Source organism: Nomascus leucogenys, chromosome 17, assembly GCF_006542625.1.
Source record: "Nomascus leucogenys isolate Asia chromosome 17, Asia_NLE_v1, whole genome shotgun sequence".
In the NCBI taxonomy this organism is placed as follows: domain Eukaryota; kingdom Metazoa; phylum Chordata; class Mammalia; order Primates; family Hylobatidae; genus Nomascus; species Nomascus leucogenys.
In genome coordinates, this window is record NC_044397.1 from 1,051,822 (window position 1) to 1,064,973 (window position 13,152).

A 13,152-nucleotide genomic window follows, 5' to 3' on the forward strand; every position below is an offset into this window, starting at 1 on the left:
TGTGTCCACATGGTAAGATGCTATAGGCGGCATTCCTTCTTTCCTCCCGTCCTTCGTTCAAAATCTGTTGAGATGTCCCATAGGCTGGATGTTGGGGATACAGCAGGGAACAAGGACACTGCGTTCGCTCAACCAGTTTACCATCTACCTCTCTGAACTTGTTCTTAGTCTGTAAAATGAAGATAATGATAAGATTAAGTAAGATGAGGTCGTGTGAGGGCACCTAGCATTTATAATTTTTGTATTGGTTTCTCTTCCTCAGAACCGAAGGAAGCGATAGTTACTTTTGCTTTTGCAGCCTTTTCCGGGCGGCTTTTCCGCGCAGGCGCCCCTGGACCTCCCAGGTTGCAGGGCGGAGCGGGCCAGAACCTCAGCGGCCTTTCCCGGGGCCGGGACCCGGCCGGGGGGAGGACCAAGCCGCGGCGCTGTCCGTGACGTCATCAGGCTGCGCTGCCCGCAGGACTGGACCCGAGCGCGACGGTGCCGCCGGCGGACCTGGGCTGGCTTGTGGGGAAACGAAACTGAGGGAGGAGGCGGCGGCTCTGGCGGCGGCGGCGACAGTGTCGGCCTGACCCCCCCTCCGCTCCCCGGCAGCTCGCTCTCTCCCCTCAGCGTGAGTGCCGACGCGCGGCCCCGGGGGAGCAAGCGGGCGGGCGCGCGGGCTCAGCATCCTTCTCCCCTCCACCGCCGCCTGGGCCCCCCACCCGCGGTCGTGAGTCTCCTCGCCTTCTGGCCCCGTACGTCTTCCCTCCTCCTCCCACCCCCAACGCCGGCTCCCTGGAGCCCGAGCTGCGGCTGACACACGTCTCTGCGCACACATTCACACGCTCACGTTATCTTCAAATGAAGGGACTGGCCGGGGGACATGGGAGCTTTTCTCTCTGTGATTAGGGGTGGCAGTGCCAAACCGAGGCCCAGGGAGAGAAGACTGCAGAGGGGATTTGAACCCCTTCTGTTCGGAAGCAGCAGGTAGAACCAGGCCGCCTGCCTTCCGCTTAGAAGTTCCCTGCCAGAGCATTCTGCTGGCATGTGTGGGTCACTTGAGCTGGGCACTGGTTAGCTGTGTGGCCTTCCCCTCTGCGGCCGCAGTCTTTTCCAGTGGAAGATGACAGGGGTGGATGAGATGATTTGGAAGGCCCAAATCTAAGGTGATGTGGTCTGGGGAGGAGCATCCGCCTCTCCTGCCTTTCACACAACTATTCAATACAGTCCGCTTTGAGTTTGCTGTACTTCCAGTCTCCCCCCGAGTCACTTAAGAATTAAAAGCTTTTAGCGCCTGCAATGGCTAGAAGCAAGCTCTGTGATGAGCCTTCCTTTAGCTCACCCTGGGGGCCTTTTGGGGGTATTTAAGACTACGGCTTAAAGTGAAATGCGGCTTAGCTTGGTCTTGCTTTCTGTTTGCTTAGTGTCTCCGGTTCTTCTCTGGGACAGCCCCTGCCTGTATCTAGTAAGAGGCTGCTTTCTCAGGAAGGTGGCGATTGTGCATTGGGTTGATTGGCTCTTCCTTGAGTTGGAGAGAACTGAAACATGTGATCCAGGGTTTTATGAGGTTGGGGGGATCAGTGACACTTTCGGGTTTCAGTACTTTATTGCTGTACCTCGCCTTCCCTAAGGATTGTTTCCCAGCTGGTCGCCCACCCTGTATTGAGTCCTCTTTTCTGAGTTCTCTACGGCCAGTCAGTTAGTTGTGTGTAAGCCACGCTGTATTCACTACTTCTCTTGCTTGCTCTTTAACTTGATCATTCCATAAGATTTCAGGGTTTCATAATCACTTCATTCCATCTCATTTTTTTCTCGTGCTTCTCTCTCATGTACCTAACCATGGGGATGGATGATTGATGGTGGCATGGTGCCTGTTTCCTTTCTTTCTTTCTTTCTTTTTTTGAGACGGAGTCTTGCTCTGTCGCCCAGGCTGGAGTGCAGTGGTGTGATCTCGGCTCACTGCAACCTCCGCCTCAGCAATTCAAGCAGTTCTCCTGAGTAGCTGGGACTACAGGCATGTGCCACTACCCGGCTAATTTTTGTGTTTTTTTGCTAGAGATGGGGTTTCACCATGTTGGCCAGGCTGGTCTTGAACTCCTGACCTCAGGTGATCCGCCTGCTTCATTCTCCCAAAGTGCTGGGATTACAGGCGTGAGCCACCGCGCCCAGCCGGTTTCCATTCTTTTTTGTGGAGGTGGATTTCTGTCCTTAAAATTGTTGTTTTCGTAACTCAGTTCTGTGGTATAGCTACCTCCAGTCCCAATAACTTTCCCACTCTTGTGTTTCCTCAGTCTTAAGCCATTCACTGCTTCCATTCCTTACTCTGCTTAAAAACTTTCCCAATTCTTTCATGTTTTCAAACATTACGAAGTAAACCAAAACCAGTATTTTTATGATATTATGTAATTTCTTAATTGTTTTGGTAAAATAATGCTGATGAAACAGTCATTCTGGGATGGTCCCTTCACGTTGGGAATATTGGTTAATATTTATTAGGTTTTATAGTTCATTTTCAGTGTACATTGTCATGCATGGCCAATATTGCATCAAAAGTGTAGAATAACTACAGGTACCAAGGCTTTTTCTCCCAGTGGCTTGTGGAGTTGATCCATGACTTTCTGTTATCTGACACCAGTGGCCCAGGGCTCTCTCAGTCTGTGAGCACCACATTTTCCAGTAAAACAGCTATTATTGAAAACCAACACTTGGCTAGCATCCTTCCTAGACCTCATTCTGAGGAAGAGGCTATCCAAGTGCTGGCACTGGAAGATGTGTAGAGTTGCCAAATCTCATCCCATTGATGATTTACACTTTGGAATCCCTGCTGTGATCCCAGTGGCTCTGACCCAAGGGCAGCTGACTGACTGGATTTATGGTTACAGTTAACGATGAAGAGGAGAACTGACCCAGAATGCACTGCCCCCATCAAGAAACAGAAAAAAAGAGTTGCAGAGCTTGCCCTGAGCCTCAGCTCCACGTCCGATGATGAACCTCCCTCCTCTGTCAGTCATGGAGCAAAAGGTACGTGTGCTTGTGTGGTCTGAGGCCACTGGCCATCTGGTTATTTGAACACACAGTGTCTAATCTAGGTGGAGCAGACTATAATCCACTGCCCCTTGGTCTCTTGAGGAAAATTAGGAATACTCTACAGAGAGATGTTGGCTATAGACTCTTTTCCCTTCTGCCATTCTCCGACTAAGAGTGGGGAAACTTGTTTTAAATAAAAAATGGTAATTTTTCCAGAAGTTGCTTTCTGTTGGTTGTCCTTCAGTAGGTGGCACTCTTGCTGCCTTAAACCAGTTAGAAGTAGTGGTGAGCATTGAGTGCTCTGTGCCCTTAATAGCTGTTAATTATCCTGGGGCTCTTTTGTAAGGGAGGGCCTCTTTGCTGCAGCCATCGAGCCTAATTTTCACTTTTTCCACATGCATACTGTTTTCTCAATTCCTTCAGCAGTTGTGGTCAGAAACATCCAACTGTACTGGGGCATTGCTGTGTTCACTGTTTGCATTAATCGTCAAAGATTTCACTAATCTGGTTGAAACTAGCATTTTGCTTTGCCTGTCTTTTAGGGTTATTCAGTTTCCATAGATGCTTTCTGAGAAATGGTAAAATGTCTGGGAGCTTGCCTCAAATACCTCAAGGTATATTTGCATTTACCTTGACTTGCCAGCTGTATTAGTTTCCTAGGGCTACTGTAACAAATTACTACAAACTGGGTGACCCAAAACAACAGACATTTATTCTCTTACAGTTCTGGAGGCTGGTAGTCCAGAATCAAAGTGTTGGTGGGGCCACGTTCCCTCAAAGGCCCTTGGGAAGACCTTCCTTACCACTTCTAGCTTCTGCTGGCTGCTGGCATTCCTTGGTGTTCCTTGGCTTGTGGTAGCGTAACTCCAATCTCTGCCTCTACCTTTCCTCTGTGTGTGTCTGTATCCAAATTTCCCTCTTCTTATAAGGACATCGGTCATTGGATAGGGCCTACTGTAATCTATTATTACATTTGATGTAATCTGGAAAGACCCTATTTCCAAATTAGGTCACATTTACAGGCTTTGGGGAGGGTACCATATTCAACCCAGCACACCAGCAGGCTTACGTATTGGATCCTCTGTTGGATCACTGGGAAATTGGAATGAAATTTCGTAACAGATTGGTGACTGAAAGGGTGTGAAGCACCCTTTGAAGGTAGTAGGAAGTACAGTTTATTCACAAGTGATAAGCTTATTGAAGGGCAGTTACTCATCAGCTGCTACTGAGAAGCTGGTCCAGAGAGAAGCTTGACAGGCGGTACAGTGAATGGAGCATTGGTATTGCTGTAGTCCAGGCTGGATAAGAGACTCACTTGCAACTTTGTGTGTGGAGGTGTTCACGCCTTTAAAGCAAGCTTGTCTAACCTAACCTGCGGCCTGTGGGCTAATGTGGCCCAGGATTGCTTTGAATGGGACCCAACATAAATTTGTAAACTTTCTTAAAACATTATGAGATTTTTGGGGGATTTTTTTTTTTTTTTAAAGCTCATCAGCTGGCCAGGCGCGGTGGCTCACGCTCGTAATCCCAGCACTTTGGGAGGCCGAGGCGGGCGGATCACGAGGTCAGGAGATCAAGACCATCCTGGCTAACACGGTGAAACCCAGTCTGTACTAAAAAATAGAAAAAAGTAGCCGGGCAAGGTGGCAGGCGCCTGTAGTCCCAGCTAGCTACTCGGGAGGCTGAGGCAGGAGAATGGCGTGAACCCGGGAGGCAGAGCTTGCAGTGAGCCGAGATCGCATCACTGCACTCCACGGAGCGAGAGTCCGTCTCAAAAAAAAAAAAAAAAAACTCATCAGCTGTCATTAGTGTATTTTATGTGTGGCCCAAGACAATTCTTCCAGTGTCGCCCAGGGAAGCCAAAAGATTGGACACCTCTGCTTTAAAGTCACAGTAGATTCCAGGGTAGGTAGGAATTGAAGTTCCTGAGTAGGAAGGCAAAAACTTATTGCACGCGATGGTTCTGGAGATTCTTGAGGAAAGGGAATTTTACCTCTCACCTGGAATTGGAGCAGCTTGGTGAAGATAGAATCTCCTTGGATAGGGGTACTGGGAGAGATGGCCTGTAAGGGAAAAAGAGAGAGCGTGTCTGGGGAACAAGTGATGCCTGGTTCTAAGTGGATCTTGGGGGACATTTGCTCTCAAGTAACATCTCTTTGAAGTAAGGAAAGGACAACTCCCAGGTAAAAGAAGGTAAGTGTATAAGGGTAAGGATCCTTCAAGGAAACCATTCTGATTTAAATTTCAAGCTTTTGTGACTGAATTGAGATTACTCTTCCCTCTTCTCTGGAAGTGGCACTATATGACTCAGTCAGGATTGACTATTGCTGTTGTGTGTGTAGAATGGAAATCCAGGCTGGGCATGGTGGCTCATGCCTGTAATTCTAATACTTTTGGAGGTCGAGGTGGACGGATTGCTTGAGCCCGGGAGTTTGAGACCAGCCTGGGGAACACGGTGAAAACCCACCTCTACAAAAAATACAGATATTAGCTGGGCATGGTGGCATGCACCTGTAGACCCAGCTACTCGGGAGGCTGAGCTGGGAGGATCACTTGAGCCCAGGAGGTAGAGGTTGCACTGAGCCAAGATTATGCCGCTGCGCTCCAGCCTGGGCATCAGAGCAAGACCCTATCTCAAAAAGAAACAACAAAGAATGGAAATCCAGAGGTGTCCAGTTCCTTGTATGTGTCTGGCAAGAGGCCACTTGGTCCTTTCATTTGCAGAAAATGAGATGGGAGGCAGAGGCAAACCAACATTTCTAGATTTCCCTAGGTTAGTTTATTTTAGGAAGGGGCAGCTCTGCATTGACACAGAAACTGAGGGCAGTATCTTTATCAGCAAGACTGCTGCCTGTGCCTTCTTTCCCACCATGCCTAGCCTGGAGCAAAAGCTCAGTAAATAGTTACTGAATAGAACTGATGAAAGGCAACAATAGTATCTTTTCCAAGAAGCTTAAAATGCGTCACAGTTTTCATTTTGCCTATCTCTTCCAGTCTGCGGAAGATCATTTCATTAAGTACTTCGCATTTATATCATCTGTGTTCTGTATCTAATTCTCTTAGGTGTCCCCTGGACAGTATACCCTGGTGGTTTGCTGTCTACATATCCCCTGAAATGTATATGCAGCTTTCCTATTCAAATCATTCTATTAAAGCGGGGGTGTTTCCATTTACTGCAGCCACTTCTACCTGAACATAATGTTCAAGTAGATGATTGAAAAATGCTCTTTAGGGAGGACAATTAGAAAAACAAAACAGTAGTTACTATTTCCGTCTGTGTGGACCTTATTTTTTCCTCCTCTGCTAAATCAATGTGATGACTCATTATTAGATCTATTTAGTTTAATCAGTGTGTTTATTTTCCATTATTCACATGGTAGCTGCATTGCCAGGTCAAAGACTGACGTCTGGCCAGAGTAAAGAAGAAAAGGGATGTTGTTGTCATGGCCACTGTTGCATCATGTGATCTTTTGAGTAGTTTCAAAGGAGTTTGAAGGTATTTTCAAGTGTAAATACATTCTTACAAATTTGCTGTCAAATAACTTTTTGAAGTAAGGAGAGGCAGATGACGTCATTTTGTTCTTTTTGGTTGTTTTTCACGGGGAAACTATGGGCTAGACCCTAAGAAAATTCCTTCTCTCCTTAGCTGTGCATCTAATGTAGGCTCCTAGCCCTGCTGCAGCCAGTTGCTTTGGAAGTTGCCAGCCTCCTTCACCAGTATCACATTAAAGGCACCTTCCTTTCCACCAGGTTTAATTCTTTCCTAAATAGGCTATTTGCCCTGAAACACCATCGCTTTCCTGTCAGCCCAGATTCATGACCTTAATCAAAAGCTTCCTTTATCGGTGTCTGTTTAAATTGCTCTAACAAGTTACCATTTGTCTGGCATGAAGGAGAAATTGAGTCTTTAAGCAGGAATGAGTTTATTTCACAACAGTTGTTAAGCAGGATGTGATGTTTATTAAAATTCATAATTTATTTTTCTGTATCTGTATGCTGCTCACCTTGGCCATTAGTGGTTGGAGCTGCCCCTCTTTGTTGTCACTGTCATTTTTTAAACATAGTATATGTATTCTTTTTCTTTTTTTAGAGACAGGGTTTCACTATGTTGCCCACAGTGGCCATGAACTCTTGAGCTCAGGTGATCTTCCTACCTCAGCCTCCCAAGTAGCTGGGACTACAGGCACATGCCACTGTGCCCAGCTTGTCACTGCCAATTTTAATCTTGGCATGTTTGTCCCATTGCTGTATTGCCATGTGAAAAATTTTGCCAACAGCCAGGAGACCTCTGTTTCCTCTGTAAAGTTGAATCTTTCTTCCTTGTAATGACTTAATAGTGATTTCTATCAGCTGGAGGAGAAATCTTAAAACCGTACATACTGTTTTGGGCTCTCTGGTAGGTTTTAGGAGGGAGCTCCCCGGGAGGTAAGTGGGAATGCCATCCAGCTTTGGCAAATTCTTACTGAAACTAATGAGTTTAATAGACTGACCTTATTACTCCTATTAATTTACAACCTCATTACAAAATTATCTGCTCAATGTTTGCTAAATTCTTTATCAGTCTTGAGAAGCTAAGCCTCCTGTTTAGTTCCTGCTGCAGCCGTGACAGTTGTCTCCCTTTCATATGAAAAGAGTAGCCTCAAAGGCCCCTGAGTAAGAATAAGTAGTGGCTGTGGCAGTCTGTGGACATCAGGAATAATCTAGGGAACTTTGGCTTAAAGCATGTCAAGCTAAGAAGTGGTCTCCTATACCACGTGAATAAAAGAAAAAAATAAGACTTATTTGCTTATCTAGCACACTTCTTGATCTTACAAGGAATTGCCTAGTAGGGTGATATTTTACTCCCATTAACCTCACTCTTACAACCTGGAAAGGACAATGTACATTAGGTAACACCTTGGGAGGAAGAGTAGGAGGGAAAAATCTTTGTGCCAAAGTCTGGTGCTGGAATTTTACACCAGAGTCACCACTAATTTGCTTAGTGAGCCTTCCACTCAAATTTGGTTCTCCCTGTCATTTTTGCCCAGAGATATTCTGAAGACAGAAGGAAACAAAAGATCTCTCTTTGAGATCTTAGGGTGGCAGGAACCCTGTGTGCCCAGGAATGTTATTTGTACTATTTCTGTGCTCATTGTTGGGCCCTCAGGCAAATCTAACAGCCTGGCAACTCTTTAGAGCTGGAGCAAGGGCATACTCTCCTTTGAGAAGGATACCAGGTTTTCAGACTTTTTCATAGGTAGACCTATGAATGTCCAGATTGCTGGTGAAAGGAATAGCAACTGATTTAGCCTTGTAGCTTGTGATTAGTCAGGGCCCTGGATCCCCGGACTGCCCAAGAGGAACTTTAGGTCTGTGCTTAGGGAGCTGCCCACATCCTGGTACCACCTGTTTCTGTATTAAGCAGTGCAGGTTGAAGGCATGAAAGCAACTGAGTGAAGAGAATCCATACCTTTGGAAGTGCAGTTCTTTAGCATGTGGGCACTCTGTTGCAGAGTGCATCTCTCTCCTCTGCGTGGGAGAATAGATGAGAGGCCCTGGAACAGTCTTGAGCCATTTAGAAGGCCTTTCCCCTCAGATTTGCTACTCTTGGAAGATTTCTCTGGAAAGGAACCAACCTCTTCCCAAGGCTTGGAGTGGTAATCTATTTATTTATAGCTTTTTTTACCCTAATTTTCTTTTTCTTTTTTTTTTGAGACAGAGTTTAGCTCTTCTTGCCCAGGCTGGAGTGCAATGGCTCGATCTCGGCTCACCACAATCTCCACCTCCTGGGTTCAAGTGAATCTCCTACCTCAGCCTCCTGAGTAGCTGAGATTACAGGCATGTGCCACCACGCCTGGCTAATTTTGTATTTTCAGTAGAGACGGGGTTTCTCCATTTGGGTCAGGCTGGTCTTGAACTCTTGACCTCAGGTGATCTGCCCACCTCGGCCTCCCAAAGTGTTGGGATTACAGGCGTGAGCTACTGTGCCTGGCTCCTGATTTTCAAACTAACACATTCTTGTGTCTCACAAATGCAGAAAATGCAGGAAAATGCAGAACAAAAGAAATATCAGTTTACCTCTCAGTTTCCATGGTTACTCATTCTTAGTGGTCTGGATTTTCTGAGTGGCACACTCTGGCACTCTGACGTTTGCCAGATTGGTTCATGTAAGCAAGTCAACTCAATTAAGAGAATTGGAGAGCCACCATAAAGGGAAGGGCAGATTTTATTCCTCTCATACAGGGACTTTCTCAACCAAAATTTCTCCTTGCTGACTTATTAGGAGCCAGAATTTTGGTTTTAAGTTTATTCTTTCACACACGTTCACCTGTCTTTTCTTTCTTTCTTTTGTAAAATGTTGTATCCTTGAAAATGCATATTAACCTTATCTATTAGATTTTTAATAGATAAGGGTTGTTACTTTTGCACAGTACCCCATTACATGTAGCATGATCTTTTATAGAATAGGTGCTGAACCAGTATAGTAGTCTGATCTTTTAAACAGTATCAGTGTTCTGAACTATGACAGATGTCCTAATTCAACCTACTGGTGGGGAAGCTAAATCATAGCCCAGGAGGGCTGTGTTCTCTGTTAAGATATAGAGATCCCATTCTCATCCTTAAACTTTTGAGGCCTGAACAGCTTGCACTATTTGTAAGAGGAAATGTCTTAAGGAGTCATATACTCTGTAGGTCCTTAGGAAAGTGATACTTGGCTGACACATCTTTATATTTACTACAGTAATCATTTAATTAATTTCTATTAGATGGAAAGCCTCAGTCCAGGTGTTGGGTACAAACTATGGGTGACATAGTTCCTGCCCTCCAGGAGTGACCCTTTCCAGTGGGGTCAGCAGGTGGCAAACAATAACTGGCTCTAAGGCAATGTGATGAGTGCTGTGCCAGTGACACTGGTGCTACTGGAGCACAGTGGAGGGGATAATCAGTTAGGCCTGGAGTGCTGGGGAAAGCTTTGTTCTTCTTGAATGTCAACTCTTAGCAGGTTTTGGTTCTGGTAGGGAAATGGATGGATCACTTAAGATTGGCTTCAGAATTATAATGTATTCTTCAAGTTAGAAATACCTGAATAGTGACCACCTCGGGTCTATTAAAAAATGTTTTACACACTGCCGTCTGTGACTTTCCTTCAGTATTTCTCACAAGCAGCCAAGTTTTGAATCAGCACCCTTTCTGAGTGGTGTCCCTTCTTCTTCAAAGGAATTATGCCACATTGCTAAGTCAGTATTTTCATATTTATTTTAAATTTTAATAGATAATATATTCACATGGTTCATAAGTCAAAAAATATAAAAAGATAACCAGTGTAAACTTTCGTGGTGTAAAAATGTAAATCAAGTTTCACTTTCGCTTTCACTAGTTCCAAGTAATTGTTTTGGTATTCTGTCTCCAAGTGCTAACCCCTGAATGTGTGAATAATCACTTTTATTGGTCTTCTTGTATATCGTTCCTTCTAAAAGCTCTTTTTGCAATTATAAGAAATAAAAATGTTAGCCTTATAATGGAATCGTTGAAAATGGAATCAGGCATCAATGTTTGGATATTGATGTTCAAATAATAACCACCAGCAGCAGAAATAACAATCATATCTTCAGTAAGTACACTTTATATTTGACAATGTACTTTCTTTTTTTTTTTTTGAGATGGAGTCTCATTCTTTTTGCCCAGACTGGAGTGCAGTAGCGCAATTCCGGCTCACTGCAACCTCTGCCTCCCGGGTTCAAGCAATTCTCCTGCCTCAGCCTCCCAAGTAGCTTGGATTACAGGCACGCACTACCACACCAGGCTCATTTTTGTATTTTTATTAGAGATAGGGTTTCACCGTGTTGGCCAGGCTGATCTTGAATTCCTGACCTCAAGTGATCCGTCCACCTCAGCCTCCTGGAGTGCTGGGATTACGTGTGAGGCACCATGCCCAGCCAACAATGCATTTTCAAATACGTTATTTCATTTAATCTTTAAACAATCCTGTGAGGCAGGTATTACCATCTCAGTTTTGTAGTGGAGGAAATTGAAAGGGTGGGGAAGGAAAACTGTTATTTTTGAGCTCCCATTGTGTCAAGTCCATTAGGAACTTTCAGCAGTGACTTGCCCAAGATTACCTAGCTAGTAAGAGGTAGAGAATAGATTTGACCTTGGGTCATTTAGTGAACTTTATATGTGCATTGTGTATACTGAACAGTAGTTGAATAAATGAAGCTTGGACTTCTGGAGGCTATTTTGTGCCATAAACCTACCTAAACATTTTCCTTTTCCTTTTTCAGCATCTACTACAAGCCTTAGTGGGTCTGATAGTGAGACGGAGGGAAAACAACACAGCTCTGACTCTTTCGACGATGCATTCAAAGCAGACTCTCTTGTGGAGGGAACTTCTTCTCGCTATTCCATGTATAATAGCGTCTCCCAGAAGCTTATGGTATGTCAGCGCTTGGGTTGGGTTTCTCAAGCCCCACTAGCGGAGTGAAAGAAGGGCAATTTGTATTGTATGAGAAGAAGAAAAGTTTGGCCATAGGTTTTTCCTCTGCTTTTCAGCTACTGAAATTTAGCAGAGTGTGGCCCACTTCTTGATAGAAGTATCTATCACATTTGTATCATCTATGGGCAGCAACTGCTTAGGCCTGTTTCTGCTGTTCTATCTGGACTGGATCACCTTTTCTTATCCACAGTAATGAATTCTTATTATTTTTTGTTTATTTATTTATTTATTTATTTATTTATTTTTATTTTTATTTATTTATTTTTTTGAGACATAGTCTCGCTCTGTCACCCAGACTGGAGTGCAGTGGCGTGATCTCGGCTCACTGCAAGCTCCGCCTCCCGGGTTCACGCCATTCTCCTGCCTCAGCCTTCCGAGTAGCTGGAACTACAGGCGCCCGCCACCACACTCGGCTAATTTTTTGTATTTTTAGTAGAGACAGGGTTTCACCGTGGTCTCGATCTCCTGACCTCGTGATCCGCCCGCCTCGGCCTCCCAAAGTGCTGGGATTACAAGCGTGAGCCACTGCGCCCGGCCATATAAATTCTTATTATTAACGTGTGTGAATATACTTCCCTAAACATGGATGTTTGTCAGTGGGTAAAGAAGCTTCATGCTGTGAATTTTTGCTCTAGTGAGTGGTGTCAAAAGAAATGACTAAAATCCTGTTCACTCCCAGATGCCTAAAATAAATGGAAGTATTCCATTTATTCTTTTTCTGAAAGAAAGCCCAATTATCTTTCCAACTTTTATACCTAATTGATGTATCACAAGAAGAATGGTGGCTAGGAAGACCTGCTCATACTCCTTAGTGTACGTGCAAACGTTAGAGAGATCCAAGTTTACCTTCTGTCTAGCTTTAGAAATATTATAGTTGGGCCAGGCACAGTGGCTCACGTCTGTAATCCCAGCACTTTGGGAGGCCAAGGCAGGTGGCTCACTTGAGGTCAGGAGTTCGAGACCAGCCTGGCCAACATGGTGAAACCCCGTCTCTACTAAAAATACAAAAAATTAGCCAGGCATGGTGGCAGGTGCCTGTAATGGCAGCTACTCAGGAGGCTGAGTCAGGAGAATCACTTGAACCTGAGAGGTGGAGGTTGTAGTGAGCTGAGATCACGCCACTGCACTCCAGCCTGATTAACAAAGTGAGACTCCATCTCAAAAAAATAAAAAGAAAGAAAGAAATATTGTAGTTGACCCCTCCATTTTCTCTTGGATTCATTTAAGAATAAGAATTGTCACTGCTAAAGCCATAGGTCAGGATTCTAGTTTGCAGGCCACAAGATTTGGGAAAGTTAAAGATGGGAAGGCTTGTGACTTAGTCAGCCTGTTTGACCTGGGAGAAGTATTTGTGGCTACCATAGGAATTCCATCCAGATCTTCAGCTGGTAATACCCCTTTCAGAAGGAATATAGACCCTCCAGGGAAATTTAGATCTTCTCAGGATTGCAGTTTTTTTTTTTATTAGGCAGGAGTCTGTGGGGTTTGGGATTCAAGTCTCTAATCTTTGGGTATATACCTGGGCCCAGTAACTCTAAAGTTTAGTGAGAACTTACAGATAGTTGTGGCATTTAAAAAACTGTTTCTGTCCCAGGGTATTATAGTACCTCCCATACCTCACTTTTTTTTTTTTTTTGAGACGGAGTCTCGCTCTGTCGCCCAGGCTGGAG

At 44.8% G+C, this 13,152-nt stretch overlaps 1 protein-coding gene across 2 annotated transcripts in view; it reads left to right on the forward strand.

The window, feature by feature from the left end:
• The first annotated feature begins 372 nt into the window (after nt 1-372).
• The window catches only part of CMTR1 (cap methyltransferase 1), a 49,039-nt gene continuing 36,259 nt past the window's right edge, over nt 373-13,152 (forward strand). For both annotated transcript variants that reach the window (XR_004026379.1, XM_030795954.1), the window contains exons 1-3: nt 373-613; nt 2,865-3,003; nt 11,271-11,422. Coding sequence is in view for 1 of the 2 variants with exons in the window: in XM_030795954.1 (XP_030651814.1) it covers nt 2,871-3,003; nt 11,271-11,422 (285 nt within the window). In the remaining variant the exon portion in view is untranslated. The remainder of the gene's footprint in view (nt 614-2,864; nt 3,004-11,270; nt 11,423-13,152) is intronic.